Source organism: Ascaphus truei, chromosome 3 (genome assembly GCF_040206685.1).
Source record: "Ascaphus truei isolate aAscTru1 chromosome 3, aAscTru1.hap1, whole genome shotgun sequence".
NCBI lineage: Eukaryota > Metazoa > Chordata > Amphibia > Anura > Ascaphidae > Ascaphus > Ascaphus truei.
The window spans coordinates 317056380-317082323 of record NC_134485.1 but is presented as its reverse complement, the minus strand read 5'-3'; the positions used below and the strand labels follow the sequence as shown (position 1 = coordinate 317082323).

General features: G+C 42.6%; 1 protein-coding gene across 1 annotated transcript in view; it reads right to left on the bottom strand.

Annotated features, from left to right (window-relative positions):
• Positions 1-4543: 4543 nt before the first annotated feature.
• Positions 4544-25944, bottom strand: part of GTF2F2 (general transcription factor IIF subunit 2) — a 196372-nt gene continuing 174971 nt past the window's right edge. Inside the window, exon 9 of the mRNA XM_075591111.1 lies at positions 4544-6514. Coding sequence (XP_075447226.1) covers positions 6395-6514 — 120 coding nt within the window. The 3' untranslated portion in view covers positions 4544-6394. The remainder of the gene's footprint in view (positions 6515-25944) is intronic.

Below are 25944 nucleotides of genomic sequence, written 5' to 3'. Positions count from 1 at the left end.
GGAATTTCCACATCCTATTGGACCCATTGGACTTTTCCCCCCATTGGACTTACTGTATTGGACATTATCTTACACTGTGGGCGCTGGTTTGTATTTTTATTCTCTTACACATACAAATACTCTATGTAATTCCATCCCTATATACCAATTGGGACCACATAGTATCTACACACACTGAGTAATGCTGCACCCTCTTACACTTCCTCACCTACCCACATCATAGACATACACTCTCACTCCACACATACTTTTGTAAAGCGATGTATACACTGTGGGCTCTTTACAAATTTATACACACACACACACACACACACACACACACACACACACACACACACACACACACACACACACACACACCCTACCTGTCTTCTGGGTTAGGGGGGATTCCGATGTCTTCCGTGTGAAGCTTGAGTCAGATCTGGAAGAAAGCAGTATAGGTTATTTCGGTGTAGTATAGGGCAGTTAAGATATATAGGGTAAATAAGAGATCCAGAGTGTGAGAGAGTGTGGGTGAGACACACACAGAGAGAGACAGAGAGAGAGAGAGAGACACACAGACACGGGCATAGTGGAAGCTTTGGGGAGGTGGCTTACGTGGCGAGGTGTCCCCCAGCGGGCGCCCCAGGGGACAGTCAGCCCTGCCGTGGCCGCCACTGACCTGCTCCCCTCGCCGGCATGTCCCGCACGGCATGAAGCTAGTGGTCGGGCGGGCAGACCGGCATCACCCCCCCCCCCACACCTCATGTGGCGGCTGCGCCGTCATGAAGATAGCTGGGCTTAGTGTAATCTTTGGGGAGGCGGCAGGGTGGGGGGGAGGCGGCAGGGTGGGGGGGAGGCACACTCTCCCATGCACACACACACACCCATACATACACACACACACACACACACCCATACATACACACACATGCATACACATACACACCCATGCATGCATATACACACACACACACACACACACACACACACACACACACACACACACACACACAAACCCACGCATACACACACACACGACAGGGGGAAGAAGAGGAAAGGACGCGCGACCGAGCACCACCACTGCCCCCCCCTCCGTGACCATCTCCTGCCCCCCACGGGGATCGGCGGGAAGTCGGTGCAAGCGAGGACAGGGAGAGAAGGGGGGAACACCCCCACTACCATCTCCTGCCCTGCGCGGGGAGTAAGGGGGCTTGCAGGGAAGGAACAGAGGGGCCGCAAGATGGAGGATTGGAGAGTACTTACTCTCCAACAGATCTCCGGCCAGAAAGAATGGCCGCTCGTTGGGGGCGGGCTCATATAGAGCCTGGCCACGCGCCCACAAAGCCTTGGAGCCCGCGCTAATCAGCTGTCAGGTAGGGGGAGTTTTTTTTTTCAGCCAGTGAGCAGGGCAATTTAAAAAAACAAACACATGTGCTGCTTGGGCCAATATTTACTCGCCCGGAGGTTAAATCCACCCGCCCCGGGCGTGTAAATGTATAGGATTGTCGAACACAGTCTATATATCTATCCAGTGCTTCACAAATCACCCAAAAATCTACTCACCGAACCAAAAAAATCTACTCGCCACCTAGCCCCGCTTTAAAAAAAAACTAATTGAAAATTCCCAGTAAGAACTAATAACATTCGTTTTTGACATAACAGTTTATTTATTGTATTACATTTATACTTTACTACAATTAGTCCTTGTTACATAATTACGTGTGCGTGTGTGCAAGTGTGCGTGTGTAAATGTCGGATCTAGAAAAAAAAAAAAGCCAGATGTGAATGACTAGTTTCCTGAACTCCTTAACCAGTGCCTGGAAGCCCCCCCGCTTCACAATATCTAAAGCAGCAATCCCGCCTGGGATCTTTTCCTGATCCGCAGTCCCTCAATATCCAGGTACCCTCATTCCCGCACTGAGAGTGTGAGAGACAGACACAGAGCCTGGGTGGGTGACTGACTGACTACTTCTGGTGACACACACACACACACACACACACACACACACACACACACACACTGCAGTACGGGGGGGAAGCACCAAAACTCGTCCCTCACCAGCTTCCCCCTCACAGTCCGCCCACATGGAGCGGGCAAGCATGGGAACCACCACCACCCCACATGTGCACAGCCATGCGCCGCCCGCATGGAGCGGGCAACACAACCCCCCCTCCGCAACCCAGGCGGTGTGCCCATGGGAGGCAAGGGAGCGCCGGGATGCAAGGGAGCGCCGTGCGCCGGGTGGCAGGGAGAGAGTACTTACCGGTACCTCTGTGCAGAAAAGGGCGGGCTTGACTGCTCAGCTCAAGAGGGCTGGCTGCACGCAAAAAAAAAAAAAGTCCTGACAGCGCGCCAACACGTGTCAGCCAATCAGGCAGGGGGATTTTTTTTTCCGAGCAGGGGAATTGTAAGACGCCAGGAGGCTAAATACGATCGTCGTTGGCGACTGGGCGATTGAATTTGTCGAGCACTGTATATATCTATATATAAAAAAATACAGTGCTTAGGTTACACAAAAAAGGATTACAAGAAACAGACAGTTAAAAATAAATGCAGAACAGCTTCTTAAAATAAAAGGATAAAATATCGAATAGAAATCCTTATAAAGTACAATACCAAATGTTGTAGGTTTTCTCTCAGAGAGGTCACTGGTACAGAAGATGAGGTCGCATGTGTTTGGTCCCAAATACACCTCTGATGAGATCGGATTTACATAATCTTTTCCCAGATTTAAATATTCCCTTCCCATGTAAACCACATAAATCCACCCTTTGTCGTAAATCAGCTATGAGATTGATGGTTTTACGATAGAGGGAAAAAAAAACCTCTTCATGACGTTTGAATTGTGCCTCAGTATATAACTGCAATGTCAAATGAACTCTGTCCCTATCAACACAGTGTTTTGCTACATCATTTTTTTCTGCATTACTTTATTAGAATGATTTATATTCTTCTTTTTGTTTGATTATCCCGTTATATACTTCCCCTAACAATGTCTTTACCCAGTTGTGCTTTTGTTTATCACAATGTTCTCAGACTCTCTTCTTAAATTCGTTTTCTTTTAGATATTATTATGAAAAGATTTCTCGCTAAGTTGTAGGTTGCACTTTATTATTCACCTAAAGCCGTAATGAGGTTTGTATCACTTTACTGAAAAAAAAGGGGCCAGCCAAGCATATTTGTTGTTACTATATTTGTTTATCTTTTTATATTGATTCTAACTTTGCAATTTGAGGTCTCGTCACCCACTCCCCCTCTCTGCAAGATTATTGGGTTCATTTCTTCTATTTATTTTTTTTGTCTTTTTTTACCTTCACCACATGCGCTGTCGGTCTGGTGTAATTTTGTGGTGTTGCCACATTTTAAGGTTTAACTCTGTTCTGTATGGTGCGACAGTCAACCTTGCAAAGACCTTAAAATTAATTTATTCTGAGCTACACCTACAGCTAGCCTGACAGCTTTTACAATCAAATTACTGGCTACTTGGACACTGATGCGATCTGCAAATGATTCTGATATTTAACATGGGCAATGTTACTGCAGTTTGAAAACAGTAACACCAAAGTACCAGCTGTAGTTTCAATGGAGATATATTGAAGGGTACTTTATACCTCATCTAGACCAATACTGAAAAGCCTCTTATCCTCTAACACAGCTTGTCTATACTTATTGCCATCTCCAGTTAATGTCTTATAAGCACCTTTGCAACTCCTCAACAAATAAACTGGTGTTACACATCTTTCGCTTCAAACGTCTTGTTTCTCTCTATTTTTTTGTACAGAACGTTCTGTAACATCCTTTGTGACTCCACTCAACAAATACTGTACTGACTGGTGTTATATGGCTACCATTTATACTTCTGTAGCCTTCCATATGTACACAGGTTTTCATTGTATATAAATACGTGACCACTGTTCACTACACATTGTTAAATGAGGAATAATTTCCATTACTGTAAGAACCAACGTTCACAATTTTCTGTTGTTGCTAACAATTCTACATGCACAAATATGCACTATTTAAGCATTAATTAGCATCGGACACTATGGTGGTGGTATACCTCTAATGAACCAGTTTCATAGATTTTTGATTCCCCCACTTTTCCAAAACATCACGGGATATACACCAGTGCATTAAAAAAAAAGTGGTGATATTTGCACCCATTGTGTCCCAGTGCATGGAAATATAAAAATAGCAAGTGCTTTTAATGAGTGCCATTCTGTATGATTACGGTTTGATTCTCTTTAATATTCTAATTTCTCCTTTCCCATTTTCTTAGACTGCATGCTGTTTTGGATATTTCCATCTCCCATGTGCATTTCTCTCTTTCGCTGCTTAATCGATGACCTTTTCCTAGATCATTACTCTTCCCATAGCATATTCCTTTTCTGTTACACTCTTCCTTGCTCATATTCTTCCCCAACTAATGGCTCTAAATCACCAGGTAGAAATAAATTGAGCAATATGATTCACAGTAATCCAGTTTTCAAGAGCGATGGGAGCTAAGGCAAGGAAAACTATGAGACCATTGGAAAAGAGGAGATTGAGAAAAAGACAGAACCAAGTTAAGAAAGATTTTATTAGAATAGTTTTGACCTTGACAAAAAGTGAATGTACTTTTTTTTATGAGTCCCTTGCTCCTGAAGAGTGAGCACATTGATAGCCTAATGAAGTTGTTACATGACTTTACTACATATAAAAACAATTGTTCACTGAGAAAACATTATTTAATACAAATATCTTTCTTTCTGATTGTTTTAGGTCATCAGAAGGACATCGCTGGGTGTAGAAAGTATTTACAGTTAAGATTTTTTTTTAACCATTCATTTATACAATAAATTCACAAAAAAAAATCTGTTGTATTGCATAATTGTGTTTTTTTATCTTATGTTTCTATGGTTTTTTTTTTATCATTAAGCAAAGCTGTAATACTTCAAAATGGATTGTTATGAACAGGAAAGGTCACAGCTACTATAAATGTAAAGACAAAAAGATACTTAAAGCTGCAACCACTGAAGCGCTATAAAATGTAAAAAAAAATTATGTTATGTCTCCATTGAATGAACGTTTTTATGCTTTCTGCGGTGATCCCTGGCTTTGTTATACTGCACTTATACTGCACTTTTCTCAGGGACATAATTGCATGCCATTTTTACGTCTGAATGTTTACATGTACTTTTTTCCTCATTAAGAAATAATTATAATATAACAGTGCAGCTTGTTTCATGACTACTCAGTTTTGTAATTTTTTTTTCTACCAACATTTTTATATTCTTTTGTACCCAAAACGGGTATAATACAAAAAAACAAACAAAAAAACATTATGCAATAGAAAAATATTTACAGTCACATTGAAACCATATTTAAAAAAACAAAATATTAAAGCATGAAGATTTAAAAAAGGAGTTACCCCAGCATATTAGTATATATTTGAAATGTACAGTGAATTGCATTGCACTTTCATCTAACTTTTTGGAGCACTAAGAGATAACAGTAAAGGATTTCATTCAAAAGGATCGGTTCAGGTTGGAGTGGGAATATAAACACACTGCAGTGACTACTCATAACTTATTATGCATTTTTAATACCCCAAAGCAATTCGTAATGAAAGAACAAAACACATTTCTGCAAAGCACCCATTCTTGCTAGTAGGTTTCTGGGAAGGCCGAAAGTGGACAATTCTCCTCTCTCTCTTCCAGAGGTAGAGCAATGCATTGCTAGCCACTCTGGTAGCAAAGGTGTCAATGTTATATATCCTGCCATGTTTTTGTGCGGTTGGAGAAGGGAAAGAAGGGAAAGATGGGAAACAAAACAAACTTGTTTTAATTTAAGCTGGATTCAATGCTGTACAATCAGGTATAATGGGGTAAAGAATATCCGCCACCATTCTACACCGGTTATATTGCTCCTACCTGAACCAAATGTAAGAGTTCTAAATAAGTGAAGAAATGCATACAATCGCTGTAACGATGGAGTGGTGGATCAAAATCACAAGAACTATCCACGTATTTTCAGGACCAGCCAATGAAAATGGGGCAACGGTGTAAAAAAAACATGCTAGCAGAAGAGATCTATGAATTTACGGAAGGTTTACTAAAACTGGCTTTTGTAACATGAAATCTTATACAATCTTAAATTAAAAAAAAAAAAAAGAGAAGAATGGCTGTTGAAACCCTGCAAACAAATTGCCAAAATGTTGATCTTTAGCAAAGACGAAGCTTCTTATACTCAAATGGTCTAACATCTTCGCTGGCACAGGCACCTGCAATGCATTGGTTTTGGTTTCAGTGTGTTGCAGGCCCCTCTGACAGTGAAAGAGGTGTTGGAAATAAAAAGTCTGTAATCTACGGTATGTCCATTTTATTTGCAGTTGCATGGCCAGTTCTCCAGGTTACATGCGAGTTATTACTGCTAGTCACTCTTCTCTCCTCCCTGGTAATGTCTGTATTCTGGTTTCAGCTCCCATGTGTTCTTGTGAGTTCCTTTAACATTGTAGATGCCAATGTCTCTCAAAATTTCTTTTAGGTATGTCTGGAAAAAACAAAAACAGTAAAAGTTCAATTAGAACCCAGCAGATTTAATAAACAAATAAGACGTTAGTAGCTAAAGCATTTAATCACTTTTGTAAGCTACCGTATATAACTTTGTAATAATCTATCAAATATTTGACAGACAGAATATTTCATATTGTTCTTCAGAAATTCATTTACAATAAGCATTATGTAATTCTTCAGGCCTTAAACCTATGACTTTTATATCATTAAAAGGTAAACTATCCCTGACTGAACAAGATGGGTTCTTATGTTGCTCACAACCAGTTGTTTTCCTATATAGTTAAGTTGTAGGCATGGAAGAGTGCTCAAAAACATAGCCAATAAATTGTTAAAGTATACAAATGGTCTGTTGAACAGATGTATGTATATTCCTTCAAATGTCACCCAAAACCCTCCCCTCCCTTTCTCTTTTTGTAACCCTTCCCTCCCCACCCCTTGTCCTCCTCTGAATAATTGTGTAAAACAATAAAAGAAAGTTGAAAAAACGATAAACTTGAAATGACGCATGAAATGCTGCGTAATACAAAAAAAAATTAAAAATGCATGAGGATTAGTGGACACTTACTTATCAAACACATAATATTACCAAATTGTTGCACAAGCTATCATTACCCTACTGTTTATTTACTTTATTCTGGGATATTTTCAATGTACTGGAATGCTTTTTATAATGTTCAAGGAGAGCTGACATTTTTAGTTCACTTCCAGCAGATGGCAGCAACTGATCACATATTACCAACATACTATTCAGAAACACAATCTGGGCCCCCATAACAATCTTCACTAATCTGTGATATGGGTTATCTCACAGCGAATCTGCGTTAATTGCCATAGATTGAAAATACTGCTAACGCAAGATTGCGGTGGGATATGCGTATCAGAGGCTAGTGAATCTCTCAAGAGGTTTAATTACTAAAGCATGATAATTCTTATAGCAAGATATTAGCCTTTAAACTAAATGGCACTTTAGTGAATAACCTCATTAGACACACATGATGATGGCTACATATATTACACACGCATATATACACAGGTTGAAGCATGTATTGCGGCAAGTTACATACACTCAATGTTGTGTACATGACAGTGAACCCCTTAATAAGAGGTTTATGATTAGCTTCCATTCCGACAAAAATAATTGGTCCAATAAAATGTGTATACAAAACTACAGTATGTTGAGTTAAGGGTCTAGTCTAGTGCAAATATCTAGTAGCTGTGCTGCTTCTGGAGAAAAGACATTTCATATTGGTTCCTTAAAAAATTTCACAACTTACAAGGAATCTACAGTCAAGGGTGTCAAACAAGTGAAATTACTATCCTTCTACACTGCCAGATCTTAGATTATAGCATATTAAAGTTGCAGTAACAAACACACAATCCTGATCAGGTCTATAGTGTTGCTTTGTGCTGTGTCACGGAGTCACTCTGATCATTTAAAAGTAGACTTTAGAGAAGTGATTCATTTCACTGATATGATTTTACTACTAGTGTTTGCATGAGGCGAGAGGGCATTATCGACAGACAGGAGACGCTTGTAACTGTTGTCAAGAGCCAACTATATTGTTTTGCGATTACTTTATTTTTGTTGTTGAGTAGAAGCCGTTCTATATGTTGCTTTTGGATGTTTAGTGATTCTGTAAAAATAAACAATTCAAAGGAATACTGAAGTGTCCCAAGCTACATTTGTGCTTGAAAGATTCAACCCCAGATAGATGGAAGAAAGAAAATAATATTTGATGCGAGTTGGCTTTTCTTCCATATTGCAATGAAATCATCCAGGTGTTTTGGATAGTGGATGGTGGCACCGTGTTAGCATGTACAAGAAAAGGAGGTTGTCTCAAATAATAAAAACAAACGTAGGGAAATAATTATACATGTTAATGGCTAACTGATGTTGGAAGAGAAGACCAAGCTTTCAGGACAAAAAGTCCCTTCTCAAGCCATTTATCAACATTTGTGTTTTGGAGATATATAGATATACAATATGAGTCCTCTTAATTTTAGTTTTTCTTTAAAAAAAAATTGCTTTATAATACATCCCTGGTCACTGCAACTTTGCCATTTTTGCTGCGAACGGATGAAAGCAATCAATAAATATATTTGATAGTACTGTATCTTCCGTCCCACGCTTTTGTACTTTTCACAAGTTAGGCTTTAGTACCCCACTTTGATAATCTATTGAACAGACTTGAAATATACAATACAGTACCTTACTTTATGAAAGAATCATTAGTAATGCTAGAAAATGTGCTATATGGCTCAGAGCTTCCAGCTCATTACAATTCCATTACACGCTGGGTGTGAGCTTTGAAGAGTTCAATTCAGCAGCACAGTTAAGAGTGGACAAATTGTGATTGTATCATGTAATAAATTCTCTGCTGATTTTAATATGTTGTATGTAATAGCAATTTAATATCGATCTGAAAGTGTAACTCTAACCAGCCCAACAACAAAGGTAAGATCGCACAGCTGCGTGTGCGTGCGTGTGCGCGCGTGTGGTGCTACAGTAGGTGTGAATATCAAAACAAGGAAAGAATGCAGAGCAGAAAGGGGGAGGGCAGATCTTACTCAAAACGCGGACATCACATGAAAACGAGAAGAGATAAAGAGAATCGCCTCACGTGTGTCAGGTTACCATGGAAACAATCACATACAAAACATTACTGAAAAATTATCTCAAATGCTAAAAATATGATATAAAAAAAAGGTAATCACCAAATATTTTGCCTATTAAACATATGACTGTCACCGCTGCCCCTTGGTGCCATGAGAGGCTGTTCATTTCAGTCTATTAGGGGGAGACAGTGGGGATTAAATGTGTAACACTATCACAGATCCCAAATGTCAGGAAAATAATTGGAAAGGATTTACAGGTTTCGTTCTTGAACTTCTAGAATCTGAGGCTAATCTGTCTACACTACAGATCATTGAACTGTCCAGGTTTGCCTTTTGTATCGGAGGATGGAAAGGATGTCTAAAGCCAGATCAAAGGCTTTGTGCAACTTTCCCAAATGTCTACTAGTCTTCAAACATACAGTATTTAATATGTGCAGCCCCATGAAGCAACATATGCTGAAATTGCCTTTAACTACATTCCCCGAGCAATAAAATAACGACTTTACCATTTGAATGGTTATTTCAGAATTTAAATGGAACCTGTTCACTTCCAAATGCAGTTGCCACTTTGCTATACATTTGTTTTACCATGATTCCTGTAAGACTGTCTATGTAGAAACCACCTCCTGTATACTTAATTATAAGAGTTCAGCTGTGGACATTTTAATCTGGTCTGTAACAGTTACATATGCACATAATCATATTATCTCTAACTGCCCATGAAATGTCTGTAAATTGAATGTATAACCCTGTTCATTTAATGTAACCATGTATCGGTCATCATAACTCTGTGCCCAGGACATACTTGAAAACGAGAGGTGACTCTCAATGTATTACTTCCTGGTAAAAGATTTTATAAATAAATAAATGTTCCTATAAAAACTATACATTGCGGGATATTTTCCAGCAGAAGCTGAGCTTTTCATCCGTGTCTTTCTCAGTACATTGTTTTTTTTCCTACTCATTGTCACTTGGAGCTTTTCTCTCTATACTTTTCTTTTCTCTTCACCATCCTCCATTTTTGCTGTGTTGGTGGTTACCTTATAATTGTGCAGCTACTCCCCCCTGTCCCACTGCCTTTTGGCGTTCTTAGATCTAAAGATTAGATTTAGGCCCAAAACCTACATCTAGAAAGTTCAATATCAAATATTATTGCATGTACAATATACTGTATACCTGTGCTACTTTCGTTAATTTATATTGCAGGATAGCATACATTAAATTAATGACACACACACACCTGTGCGTCCTCATCTCCCTCACTGCTTTTTCAACAATAGTTAGAGAAGGGAGCAGAGTACCTGCTACTGTGGTGTGCATTTTTCAGCCCACTGTCCAGCAGAGCTACAAACTTTACAGTGCCCATGTGGTTCTGTATAATCTCTGTCATTACAGCTAAGCTTACTGCTAAAATTCAAGCTACAGCCATTTGTAATTAGATGTGTCATAAAAGGCAGAAGGCGATTGTCCCATAACTCAATATTTACTACCACTGGCAGTACTATGAATTTAAGCAATTAACCTTGTCATGTAATCTAATGCCTTCTTTTTTTTTTCTTTCAAAAATGCAAGCAAATAAATAAAAAAAAAAGAAAAAACCTTTCTTAGTGTTTCATAAGTCCAAGCACACTGAGAAACAGTGACCCCAATGCCTGATTACCAAAAATACATTTAGCTGTAAGTAAAATATTTTTAAGTGAACTGCATTTGCAACCAGTAACAACTGCTGTGGAGTTTCATTACGAACATAGGAACAAACAAATGTGTGTTTGTTACAGGCCATAACGGGGAAGCAGGGGTCCCCGAGGCTGAAATTAATGTGGTTCAGCTCCGGGGACCCCCTGCTTTAATACTGTGTTATTAAAATAAAAACAGCTTCATTACCTTAGCGGCTAGTCGCTAAGGCAATGAAGTGGTTAAGCAAGAATACTTGGTTTATTGGGGGTATAGGGGGTGGGTGAAGGGGGTAGTTGCCTACGGGTGGGTGGTTAAGCCTACCGGGAAGGTTGCAGGATGGGTTAATTCCTTCATTACCTTAGCGATACTAACCGCTATGGTAATGAAAGGGTTAACCCCTCCCACTACCCACCCAGCAACCCCCTTCACCCACCACCAGTACCCCCAATAAACATTACAATACAAACACCAATACAATACATTGAATAACCCCCTTCCTCCCCCCAGCTATATTTACCCCTGCCAGGATGAAGGCTGTCATCCTCCTCATCTTCAGTGGGCACCGACAGCAAAATAAAAAAATCGAACTACTGACCTGCAACCCCTTAATCACCTTAGCAGTTATTAACCACTATGGTAATTAAGGGGTTAACGCACTTCCCGCTACCCACCTGGGAGGCCTACCCACCCTTTACGGGGCAGCTATCCCCGACCCCTCTACCCATTGATTTTCACAGTGGCAAACCATGCCCATAACATGGGCATGGTTTGCCACTATGGTAATGAATGGGCAAGCGACAAATAAAAAAAACAAACACTAAATAAAATACATTCCATTTCAATAATAAAAAAAACATTTGCCAATAAACCAATTGATTGACACAGTGGTAAAACATTCCTACAATATGGGCATGGCTTGCCACAATAGCAATAAATGGGCAACCTAAAAAAACAGCACCAAATAAAATACATGACATTTAAATAAAAGGAAACATTTGCCAACAAATGCATTGCTTGTCACTGTGTTCATCTATACCCTGAAAGCGCCATAGAAAAACACATTGGCAGTCAATATTAATAATAAAAAAAAATACACAATTAAATAAAATACAATCAATTTGTTTCTTAAGTCCATGATCGTCTGTTGATTGAAGAGGAGTCTCCGGTGAGTTCTTCGGCTCTTCCTTTCTTTATAATCCAAAGGGTCCAGATGTTGCTCTGAGAGGCTTCTAGGGCTTAAATGAGACGTGACAGGCCTTATATAAGGCCTGTGACATCACATTTGATTGTCAAATGGTACACCCCCCAATCCGATTGGTTAGTATACCATGTGATGGCTTCCATTAAAAAAAAAAAAAAAAGAATGTGACGTCATATTAGAGGGAGGGAAGCATATCCTTCCTTGCTGGCTTCTCTCCCTTTAAGATGACGTCACATCCATTTTTTTAAGGAAGCCATAACACGGTACACCAACCAATCAGATTGGGGGTGTACCATTTGACAATCAAATGTGATGTCACAGGCCTTATATAAGGCATGTCACGTCTCATTTGAGCCCAAGAAGCCATTGGAGCAACATCTGGACCCTTTGGATTATAAAGAAGGAAAGAAAGAAGAAAGAACTGAAGAACTCTCCAGAGACTCCTCTTCATTCAACAGAGGATCATAGACTTCTGTGCATCGGCTGTTGAGGAGCATTACGTCGTGGGCCAAGATTGGTGCCGGAGTAGGATGACGAGGGGGAATCCAGCAAAGGTAAGAAACACATTGACTGTATTTGATTGAATTGTGTATTTTTTTTATTTTTTTTTTAAAGATGCCCATTGACTGCCAATGTGTTTATCCACACCCCTTTCTGGATATAGATAAGCATAGTGACAAGCAATGCATTTTTTTTTTGCAAATGTTTGCTTTTATTTAGAGGTCATGAATTGTATTTGGTGCTTGCTTCTTTTTGTTTTAGGTTCCCCATTTATTGACATTGTGGCAATCCATACCCATAATGTGGGCATGGTTTACTACTGTGACAATCAATTGGTTTATTGGCAACTGTTTTTTTTTTAAATTGAACTGTAATGTATTTTATTCAGTGCTTGTTTTTTATTTGTAGCTTGCCCATTCATTGCCACTGTGACAATCAATGGGTAGAGGAGGTGGGTGTAGTTGCCCCGGGGAGGGTGGTTAGGCCTCCGTGAGGGTTGCGGGAGGGGGATTAACCCCTTAATTACCATAGTGGTTAATAACCGCTAAAATGATTAAGGGGTTGCAGGTCAGTAGTTCAATTTTTAATTTTACTCGATGCCCACTGAAGACGAGGACGCAGATGAAGATGAGGAGGATGAGGGCGGCCTTCATCCTGGCAGGGGGGTAAGCACAACTTTATTTTACTATATGCTGACTAGGTAATGTTTTGGTTATGTTTAATTTAATAATGGGCAAATGTGCTATTATCCAGATCTGGATAATAGGGATTTTGCCCATTACTGTACTATATGTGTTGGGGGGTGTTCAATGTATTATATCTGTGTTTGTATTGTAATATTTATTGTGGGTAGGTGAGGTGAGAGGAGGCGGTAGTTGTCCCGGGGTGGGTGGTTAGGCCCCTCGGTGGGAAGTGGGAGGGATTAACCCCTTCATTACCACAGCAGTTACTACCACTAAGGTAATTAAGGGGTTACCCCCCCCCCCCGCAACCTTCCCTGCAGACCTAACCACCCCCTAGGGGGCAACAACCCTTTTCACCCACCCCCTCTAAACCAAGTACCCTGGCTTAACCCCTTCATTGCCTTCGCAGCTAGCCACAAAACTAATAAAGCGATTTTTATTTTATTTTGATAAACACAGTATTGAAGCAGGCGGTCTCCAGCCTGATCTTCATTAATTTTAGCCTCGGGGACCCCCAGCTTCCCGAGTTACAGCCCCCGTTATGGGGTGCCGGTATCTCCCTACATTGTTTAAATGTCCCGGACTCGTGGGCCGTGACACGGGAGAATTTCAACATGGTGGGGATACCAGCACCCGATACCGGGGCTGTAAGCAGAGGGTCCCGGGACATGAAATTAATGCGATTCAGTTCCGGAGACCTCATGCTTCAATACGGTGTTATTAAAATAAAATAAAAGCTGTGTGATCGCCTATAGAGGCGCGCAGGTAGAGCGAGTGATTCAGTCTCACTAACTGCGCGTCTCTTACAGACAAGTAGAGCCCGGTAGGATTCACACAGCGCGATGCCCATTCAGATGCAGGGACCGCCCCGTGTGTTAATCCCAATCGGCCATTACCTACTGCTAAGCAGTGTGCCGCGGACTGTCAAGGCATTGCACATGGCTGAGCAGTCCATTCTCGCAGCCACGTGACAGACCATAGCGCTACATCGTATTTACAAAAAAACCATCAGGGTACGCAATCTATAAGAACCATCACAGATTGTAGAATAGGAGTTGACATTTTCAGTAAGAGAATGGGGGGCTGAGAAGAGTGAGGCCAGCACCAGAGGTAAAAGAATAGGTGGGGCTTTCCCCTCTGGTAACAGTAAGGGGGACGAACCTTTGTAGGTAAGCTGCCATCAGCTCTAAACTTGTGACACACTCCTCCTCTTGCATTTTGCACCAAGCTGACTTCTTTCTGTTCATGTTTCTATAGCGCTTGTACACCTAAACCCTCACTTCTTTTTATTTTAAACCATCTTCCCATCAGTGTTTACCAAACGCTCTCTCTTTCTGACCTGAAGGCTCAATCTAAATGCAGTCTTATAGAGGAATATTTTTTGTAGCATGGAAACACCAACAATAAGATTGCCCTGCCATAAAATTCACCAATATTATTTCTATCCACCGAGATGCCCAACACATTTATCTTCATTCCTCCTCTTTCTGTATATCTCCTATCAGAAAGGGGATTCCCTATATATTATGCTTCCCCACAACGTTAATTCATGCATTTTATATGTAATTTCTGTAATTAACAGAAAAATGGCAAGCTGTCTGGTATTTCAGTGTAACAACTCTGTTGTCACTGAATAGGTTCAAATGATAGTTTGGAGACAAATTTCTACGGCGTTGCATCAAATCCCAACACGTGGTTTTAGTCACACAAAAAAGATTACACACAGCAGACAACATGTCTCAAAATATCTTCAAGGATAAAATGGTGTCATGTAATACCAGAACCAGACAAATATACACAGTTTCCAGCAGAATAAAACAAAATCTCATCAGTTTGAGGCGCAGTCACTTTTGTTTAAAATCTATCTATATATTTAGATACAGGGAGAAAGAATACATGCCTCCCCACACTACATGTCTTAAAATGCAATGATTAAGTTGCTGCAGTGTCATAGAACATTCATTGCAGTTTACATAGAGGAAGCATATAAAAATACCACTTGTGAGCACATTCACATGCTTCAGACAGGTCCAGGAACCCGACTTTCCCTATAATCACCCAGCATACAATGCTTCCACTGCAGCCAGGGATTCTGGGTAATGATAGCAAATGAGCACTCGCAGTCCATACACAGAAAGCATACACTTAATATTATATGTAGGAGACTTTGGGGCCTATTCAGGTAGCTTCGATGTTATCACTGCAACATTGAACGTGTTTGCATGCTACTACCTCACGGTATGACATTTATAAAAAAAAAAAAAAAAAAAAAAAAAAAAACGGTATTCAGTAAGATATCGATTTTAAATACTGTTTGTTAAAAAAAAAATGACATACCGCACGAGTTAGTAGTTGCTTTCTAAGCGAAATGTCTAACGTTCGATTTCCCACCATCAGTCTGGAACAGCTGCACAGAGAGAGAGCAGAGAGAAACTGCATCTCCCTGCACAGCTCTCACAGGCGACTGCGCTGTATTTATTAAGATTTCAATAACATGCGATTTGAAGCAGGAGGTCTCTGGACGTGAACAGCATTAGTTTCAGGTCCCGGAACCCCTGCTTCCCAAGGTACAGGCCTCCATATAAGGTGCCGGTATCTCCAGCAAGTTTAAATGTCCCACGTCAGGGCCCACGTCAGGCTAAACTAATGAAGGGATTAACCACCAGTACCCGCTTAGCTGGTGCAAGAGGGGGTGGGTGAAGGTAGTAGTTGCCCCAGTGTGGGTGGTTAGGCCATCCGGGAGTGGTTAGTCCCTTCATTACCTTAGCGGTTACTACCATTAAGGTAATTAAGGGGTTAACCCCTCCTGCTACACCCCCTCCCCCCAGGAGACTCAACGCCCCCCCCACACGAGACAACTACAGTACAACCTTCACCCACCTTCTCTACCACCAACAAAGCAGGTACTGTTGCTTAACTCCTTAATTACCGTAGCGGTTAGCCACTAAGGTAATGAAGCTGGGCTGATTTTATTACATAGGACTGAAGCAGGGGGTCTCACAACTCAGGTAAGTATAAAGATGCAGCATTTGTATTTTCTTGTCACCTTGATAAAGTGCTGTTGCACAAAACGCGTAGGTGCGTTCGTGTGGTCCTGTTATTGTTTGTCTAGCCTGCAATAAACCTGACCTTATTGCCATTTTGGAGTTGCTCGCTTTTTTCCTTCTCTTCGGTCAAGTCTGAAGTTGGATTCTTCTGGCTGTGCTGTTCATCATCTGCAACATCTACTGGAATATACCTTGGATGGACTGCACGCCCCTGGTGTCTGGAGTGTCCTCAGAAGCACACAGGTAAAGGGCCGCAGTGCCCTGCCATATATGTATATGTACACCTGTGCAACTTTATTACCTGAATCACTTATACCTGGTTGGGTGCTTATTACTGTGTCAAATTTGTGGTTGTCAAGTGGACACCACTAGACACATATCCCTTCCTATTGTGTATTTACTTATCTCTCCTGGACACTCCATTGTCATCTGGATCATTATGCTCATAATATGCTACAGATGGAACTCTTTCTAATTTTTGCAGCATCACACTCTACCTCACTTTGAATACCCCGATTTAAGGACACTCACTTTAAGTACACTCGCGAGTAAGGACATATCGCCCAATAGGCAAACGGCAGCTCGCACATGCGCCTGTCAGCATGTCCTGAACAGCAATACCGGCTCCCTACCTGTACCGAAGCTGTGCGCAAGCAGGGAGACTATAGAACCCGTTACAAATGCATTATTTACATCAGTTATGCACGTATATGACGATTGCAGTGCAGTACATGCATCGATAAGTGGGAAAAAGGTAGTGCTTCACTTTAAGTACATTTTCGCTTTACATATATGCTCTGGACCCATTGCGTACGTTAATGCGGGGTATGCCTATATGTATAATTTTGCCAGAACAGCTGCTTTAACCCGTTTCAATTTTAGCTTACAGGCATACCCCGCATTAACGTACGCAATGGGACCGGAGCATGTATGTAAAGCAAAAATGTACTTAAAGTGAAGCACTCCCTTTTTACCACTTATTGATGCATGTACTGTACGGAAATCGTCATATACATGCATAACTGATGTAAATAACGCATGTGTAACAGGCTCTATAGTCTCCCCGCTTGTGCACAGCTTCGGTACAGGTAGAGAGCTGGTATTGCTTTCCAGGACGTGCTGACAGGCGCATGCGCGAGCTGCCGTTTGCCTATTGGGCGATATGTCCTTACTCGCGAATGTACTTAAAGTGAGTGTTCTTAAACCGGGGTATGTCTGTATTGCATTAGATCCTGTGTGTGTGGATTTTTTCTTCCACGCATTACGTCTCCTTTAGTTTAACACCCCAAAAGGGATTTATTGGGGGGACTACATTATGCTGTTAAAATGTCTCCTGCAGAAGACTGCGAATACGATTGTATTTTCATTACTGCAACTGGGCACATTGTCTTAAAAGTGAATAATTTGGCATTTAAATTGAGTTGGACCATTACAAATTATAGAGCAAAGGTCTCAAACCCTATATTATTCTGTACCACATTCAGAAAATAACAGCACTGCTGTCCCTACTCCCAGTTTTTTATTGGCATATCTTTACATGTATTGTACTTGCAAAAATATCCCCACTAAATATAATATCTGCATATTCTGGCTATACAAACATCTAAAATAGATATTGCGCTTGCTTTTCACTTTGTTTCTGTTGTCCTTTGTCTGGGAGCTTGAATTAATAGCTGCCAGGGAGCAGTATGATATCATAGGCATTACTGAAACATGGTGGGATGAAACTCATGACTGGACAGTTAATTTAGAGGGTTATTCTCTTTTTCGGAAGGATCGAACAAATAGAAGGGGAGGTGGAGTATGTTTATATGTTAAACCGGATCTAAAACCTATTATAAGGGATGATGTCTATGAAGGGAATGATGAAAATGTAGAGACTTTGTGGATAAAAATTAGCAGTGGCGGTAAAAGTATAAAGAAAATGTTTGTGGGAAAATGCTATAAACCACCAAATATCTGTGAGATTGAGGAAGCTAAAATACTTTTGCAAATGGAGAAGACATCAAAGCTAGGTCATGTTTGCATAATGGGGGATTTTAATTATCCAGACATAGACTGGGGCAATGAGATTAGCGCTACAACAAAAGGAAACAGGTTTTTGTGGGTGCTTAAAGACAATTATATGACCCAAATTATTGAGGAACCAACCAGGAGAGGGGCAGTTCTGGATTTGGTCATATCAAACAATGTAGAAGTAATAGCAAATATTCAAGTCCTGGAACATTTGGGTAACAGTGATCATAACATGGTCTCATTTGAAATAAATTATCAAAAAACAGATTACTTGGGTTCAACAAAGACTTTAAACTTTAGAAAGGCAGATTTTAATAAACTGAGGTCTAATCTAGTACTAATACAATGGGATGATGTTTTTCCAGGGAAAAATGTAGAAGATAAATGAGCAGTCTTTTAAACATTGTTAGAAAAGCACACTTATCAGTGTATAGCCTTGGGTAATAAGTATAAAAGAAATAAGTCAAAACCAATGTGGCTAAATAAACAGGTAGGGGAGGAAATGGACAAGAAGAGGAAGGCGTTTAGATTATTTAAGTCAGAAGGGACAGAGACATCGTAACAGAATTATAAGGAATGTAACAAAATTTGCAAAAGGGCAATCAAATGAGCAAAAATGGATAATGAAAAAAGAATTGCAATAGAAAGTAAAGTCAACCCTAAAAAGTTATTTAAGTACCTCAATAACAAAAAAATGAGAAAAGAAAATATAGGACCCTTTCAGTGTGAGATGGGTAGGCAGATTATTGGAGATAAGGAAAAAGCTGAGGTATTAAACAAATTCTTTGCCTCTGTGTTTACAAGGGAAGAATCAAGTTCAATAGTAGTGCCGCAGGAGGAAGCCACAACCTCCATATTAATGAACAATTGGTTAACTGAAGAAGAAGTTCATAAGCGACTTGAAAAAATTAAAGTAAATAAGGCACCTGGCCCCGATGGCATACATCCAAGAGTTCTCAAGGAGATAAGCTCAGTAATAGCAAAACCATTATATTTAATATTCAAGGACTCCATTTCCACAGGCTCAGTACCACAAGATTGACGTAAAGCAGATGTGGTGCCTATATTTAAAAAGGGAGCTAGATCACAACCGGGAAATTACAGACCTGTAAGCCTGACTTCAATAGTAGGGAAACTACTTGAAGGTTTAATACGGGATAATATTCAGGAATACCTAATGGAAAATAAAATTATTAGTAATAGTCAGCATGGATTTATGAAGAATAGATCTTGCGAAACTAACCTTATTTGTTTCTTTGAGGAGGTAAGTAGGAATTTATACCAGGGTAATGCAGTTGATGTGGTCTACTTAGATTTTGCAAAGGCTTTTGATACGGTTTCACACAAGAGGTTGGTGTACAAAATAAAGAAAATTGGACTCAGTAATAATATATTCCCCTGGATTTAAAACTGGTAAAAGGACAGACAACAGAGGGTTGTCATAAATGGAGCTTTTTGAGGTTGGGCTAAAGTCGTGAGTGGAGTACCTCAGGGATCGGTACTGGGACCCCTGTTTTTTCACTTGTTTATTAATGACCTTGAGGTTGGGATCGAGAGCAAAGTCTCCATCTTTGCTGATGATACTAAATTGTGTAAGGTAATAGAATCAGAGCAGGATGTAATTTCTCTTCATAAGGATTTGGAGAGACTGGAAACGTGGGCAGGTAAATGGCAGATGAGGTTTAATACAGATAAATGTAAGGTTATGCATTTGGGATGCAAGAATAAAAAGGCGACTTACAAATTAAATGGAGATATATTGGGGGAATCCTTGATGGAGAAGGATTTAGGAGTGCTTGTAGACAGCAGGCTTAGCAATAGTGCCCAATGTCATGCAGTAGCTGCAAAGGCAAACAAGATCTCATCTTGCATTAAACGGGCAATGGATGGAAAGGAAGTAAACATAATTATGCCCCTTTACAAAGCATTAGTAAGACCACACCTTGAATATGGAGTGCAATTTTGGGCACCAATCCTAAGAAAAGACATTATGGAACTAGAGAGTGCAGAGAAGAGCCACCAAATTAATAAAGGTGATGGACATTCTAACTTATGAGGAGAGGCTAGCTAAATTAGATTTATTTACATTAGAAAAGAGGCGTCTGGGGGGCGTGGCCAACTGCAGAGCCGAGAAGACGTGCAGCTCAAGAGCTCCGGGCCCCAAAGCCCCGTAAAGCAGCCTTTCCCCTGCAAACCCACAGGGAATTACCCCCAAATACACCAGCGGAAGGCGCGGGCGGCGGAGCTACTAAATAAATAATAAACTTTTTAAAAAAAACACCAACCAGCCGGCGGAGAGCACGTAGGGGCCGGGAGACGTGGTGTGGCAGCCATTTTCCCCAGGGGACGGCCCGGACGCGGCTGAGAGCGGCGCTCCTCCTTGACCCCACAGTGCGTGGGTGGCCGGGTAAGAAGCGGGACGAGAGGCTGTCTGCCGTTAGTCCCCGGGCGGCTGCAAGTGTGCGACTGGAGGTTGGTGGGGCTGCAGCAGGGAGTTGAGAGGAGCGGGGGCGGCCATTTTGACCCAGCACTCTGCAGAAGTGCCTGCAGAGTGTGCGGACTACCCCGGCCCCCTACACCACCCCCCCCCCTCCCCACTCCCCAAAAACCACAAACCACAGACCAGGGACTCCAGGAGATTGGGAAGACCCAGAAGTGACATCCCCTGGGGAAAGAGCACTTTTGCAGAAGTGCACAAAGAGCCTGTACACAGCCCACCCCCCATAATTAAAGGGGACATGCATGATTTTAAATAAAACCTAATGGGGGGAATTCCGGTGACGTCACCCGGTATGGACGGGTAGAAGAGGAGCTCCATAGACCCGCGCATTAAAAGACGCAAAAACCCACATTTTTCCCCAAAATTGCCGGGTAACACTTACACCCCCGGATAGCTAAAGAACTAGGCGATGTCAAAAGCCAAAAAAGCGAGCAATCAGGGAGTTGCTAAATACTTTTCTCCGTCGCAACGGGCCAGGGACAGCACGATGGAGCCCAAAGATGGCGGCGGACCGCATGGCGCCACGGCGCTTTCAGGGAAAAAAACCCAGCCAAAAGATCGCACCCCAGCAAGCCCTGATCAACCCATAACCAGGGCATACTTGGAAGAACTCCTGGGGGCTATGGCAACGACGCTCCAATCCTCCTTTCAGACTGAGCTCAGAACCGCAGTGAGCGACATAAGGAAGGAAATCTCAGGGCTGACAGAGAAAACAACTACCCTGGAGAAAAAACTCACTGAGTCTCAACAAAGACAGAGTGAAGCGGAGGAAGAGATAGGCCGTCTAGGAGAAGAGATCACCCTCCTTAAAGAAGCTATGGAGGAGCAAGAAAATCGTGACCGGCGCCAAAACATCCGCGTCCGGAACGTACCGGAGTCGGTCGCACAGGATCAACTCCGACCATACCTCATGGAGCTCTTTAACCTAGTATGCGGGGAGCTGGAGGAGAAAGAGCTCGAAATGGATAGGGCTCATCGTGCCCTAGGACCTAAATCAGACGACCCGAGGCGGCGTAGGGACATTATAATAAAGATGCATAAATACACATCAAAAGAAAAAATAATTGCAGCCTGCCGGGACCTGGGGGAAATAACCTTTCAAAATGAAACTCTCCAAGTCTATAACGACTTGTCAAAGGCAACGAGAGACCGCAGACGTGAATTAAAACCCTTAACCAACCTACTCCGCGAGAAAGGAATCCAATACAGATGGGGATTCCCTTTCAGACTCACAGTTAACAGGAATGGAAAGTTCCTGTCCATGAAATACCCCGTGGACATGGCCCCCTTCGCAAAAGCATTAGGTCTAACTCCACCTCAAACGTGGATAACGACCAATCCTACCGCTGAAAATACATCAGGAGACCCCCCCCGAACATCGGAGAGAATTGCGGCCCAACACCCTAGAGAAAAATGACAACCGCCGCGGCACTCAGATAAATCCCCCCGGACAGACCCGGAGGGGGAAGAGTGCCCCCACTTACCTTGTTGGTCCGGGGCCGCACTGGAGCGCGGGCCGCGGACCCCCATGGTAATCCGGCGCCAACCTCCACTCCCAATGTGAAGTCACGAGGCGCCTGTTCACGAGATGGCTCTGAGGAGACTTCGAGGAGGGGGGGCGCCTCTGCTCACCGTTAAAATCATCTTACCAGACCAGAACAGCACCAAGAAGTAAGCCGCCAACTTCTAGGATGAGCTGATACAGCACACCGCCCTCCAAGTTGGTTCACGAGTCGCCTACTCCCGCGATGACTCCGAATAGGATCCCGTCCGCCGACGGTAAGACCGGGAAACCGACTGACTCAACCCGGAGCAGCAGGATCGCTGATCTTCTAACTCCGGAGCATAAGAGGAATTTAGATCCCGGTTTTGCCCCCACCAGCCTCAATCTCCGGCTTTTCGGTCCCGCTTTAAATGTGATCTCCCTCCCCCTCCTTTTGCCGGTTTCTCCGGTCCCGTGGAGCGGAGCTCTGGATTGGGGGGAGGGGGGGGGGGTCGGTGTCGGCATCCAGCCTTTCCGCCAACGATCCATGGACCCCGTTGCCACAGAGGACTCCCCAGTCTGTGGGACTAGGGGCGGCTAGGATACCAGGAAGACGGGCCACCCAGACTGAATCAAAGAACTTAAAATCATAAGTTAATAGTGATGATCCGGAGGTCGTGAGTAGATTAAAATAATATAACTGTTATATCTCAATTAACACCTTGCTTCCCCTCTATCCTTCCCCCCCCTGTAACCCAGACACGCAATCGCCCCCCCGTCCCCCTTCCCCCCTTCCTCATGCATAACCCCCCTCTTCCACCCCTCTCCCCACACACTCACATGTCCCACGTCCCCCCCCTCCTTTCCCCCCATCCTCCCCCCTCTTTTTCTCCCCCCCCCCCCTCTCCCCCCTATTCCCCCACACCCCCCCCCCTCTCCCCTTCTCTCCCACCCCCCCTCCCCACCCTTACTAGCAAACCCACCTAGCACCCTACTTAAGCACAAAAACAACGGGGGAAACATACTAAGAGGAAACGAATATATAAAATAAAGTTGTATTAATCTTATTTAGTCACAAAACGATTCACAATATATCTTTTACGCAGAGTTACATAATAGCTGTGTTATACAGAAATGGGATATGTCTGAAATGTTTGAACTGCAACCAGGCCCACCTCCTCCCCCTCCCATCCCTCCTCCCCCCCCCTCCCTCCCTCATCCCTCCTCCCCCCCCCTCCCCCCGCCTCATCCCTCCTCCCCCCCCCTCCCCCCGCCTCATCCCTCCTCCCCCCCCCTCCCTCCTCCCCCTCCCCCCTCCTCCCCCCCCTCCTCCCTCTGGACCCCTCTGACCTCCAATGGTTGACGAACCCGGAATCACCCCCAAGGGACCCACCTGGTCCAAATGCCGGCCGTTCTTAAGGCTGGTGAAAATATGTTAAGGCCTTTTGTGGGCCTTGCTACAATCTATCTCTATCTGCTGACCCTGTCCCAGCAGATCTCCACCCCACCCCCACCTACCCCTTCCCACGCCCCCCTTCCTCAGCTTAAGATATCTATTCTAACCGAAAAAAACACACAACCTCTATACCTTCAGAAATTTAAACCAGACTCAGAGTTACTGGATCATGGCCTCTCAAGTGGGAAAGAGAAGGCCTTATGGTATTATCCAAAAAAAAAAAAGAACTCAAATGGCTAGCCAAGCCACAATTAAATTAACCTCACTCAACGTAAAAGGCCTCCAAAATAACCGAAAAAGGAGAGTAGCACTTCAAGATATGAAAAGATCAGGGGGAGATATCATATTCCTACAGGAGACCCATTTCACATCACAAGACCCCCCAAATTTATTCAAAAAAGTGTTCCCAATGTGTTTTTGCGCATCGTTTACTAGTAAAAAGAGGGGTGTAGCTGTCCTGATCAGACAGGGCACCCCATTCAATCATATCAAAACAACTGCGGACCCAGAGGGTAGATTTCTAGTGGTATATGGCTCCTTAGCGGGCTCAGCAATCGCTCTGGTCAATGTATATGCCCCGAACGAGAACCAAACAGAATTCCTAAAGAAAGTTCTCGAGGGCATAGACCCGGGATATCTGTCATCGATGATAGTGGGAGGAGACCTAAACATGGTCCTTAACCCTACCGAGGACAGATCAACCACAATGGGTCCCCCCCGCACAACCCCCTCCCAGATCATAGGGAAAAGGTTTAGGGGAATCTTAAGCGAGTTCTCACTGGTGGACATATGGAGGGCCCAACATCAGGGCCAGAGAGACTATACTTTTTACTCAGCACCTCACCAGACCTACTCTCGAATAGACCACTTTCTGGCCACAAAAAATGTGGTGGCGGCGACATCCGACTCCGACATAGGACCAATCACATGGTCTGATCATGCCCCGATTACCTTAACCTTGACGACCCCCTTTGAAAAAACAATAAATTACTCATGGAGACTAAATGATTCATTACTCAATCATCCTGAGACAAATCCAGCTGGAGGATGTTGAGAAGGCCCTCAAATGGACTAACCAACAATATTATGACAAGGGGAACAAGGCAGACAGACTTTTGGCGACTAAATTAAGAGGGGTACATAAACGGTCCCAAATCACGGCAATCAAGAGTAGGTCTGGTGAGATACAACATAGTGATAGCAAAATAGCAGCCGAATTTACAAAATTTTACACCGAACTGTATAATCTAAGATCAAAAAATGGCCGGCCTGAATCAATAGCATCCGAATTAATAGCGCAATATTTAGATAAATGTAAGCTCCCCACACTAACGGAGGAGGAAAACACAGTCCTCAACGCTGAGATCTCAAAAGAGGAACTGGAAGAGGCGGTCAAATCACTAAAAATTACTAAGTCTCCTGGCCCCGACGGGTTCACTAATGTCTACTATAAGAGATTCTTGCCAGTACTATCCACGCATCTTCTAAAGATATTTAACGATTTCATGGAAGGAAATCAAATCCCCACGTCAATGTCCCTGGCCACCCTGGCCATTATACATAAAGAAGGCAGGGACCCGATGCAATGTGGAAGCTATCGTCCAATCTCCCTGCTTAATTGTGATCTCAAGCTATATAGCAAAATACTCGCAAATAGATTAAACCCCATCTTACCGAGATTAATAGATAGTGATCAAGTAGGATTCGTAGCAGGCAGACAGGCCTCGGACAATACTCGGAAGATAATAGACATTATTGAACATGTCCATCTCACAGAGACCAAAGCACTACTCCTAAGCCTAGATGCAGAGAAGGCGTTCGATAGAATAGACTGGCTATTCATGGACCAAGTTATGTGTAAATTCGGATTCAAAGACGCATACCTAGAAGGAGTCCGTAGATTATATCAAAACCCGTCTGCAACAGTAAAACTACCAGGGGGCAGTAACCAGAGATTTGAGATTACTAATGGAACTCGACAGGGATGCCCCCTATCTCCTCTCCTCTTTGCATTAACCATAGAACCCCTAGCATCTGCAATTAGAGCCAATAGAGACATCAAAGGAATAGAAATTGGACACAGGCAGCACAAAATATCGCTATTCGCAGATGATGTCATCCTAACCCTTACACAACCCCAAACATCCCTACCTAACCTCCAAAAAGAGCTCCGGGACTTTGGAGATATTTCAGGTTATAAAATCAATAATGACAAATCGGAAGCACT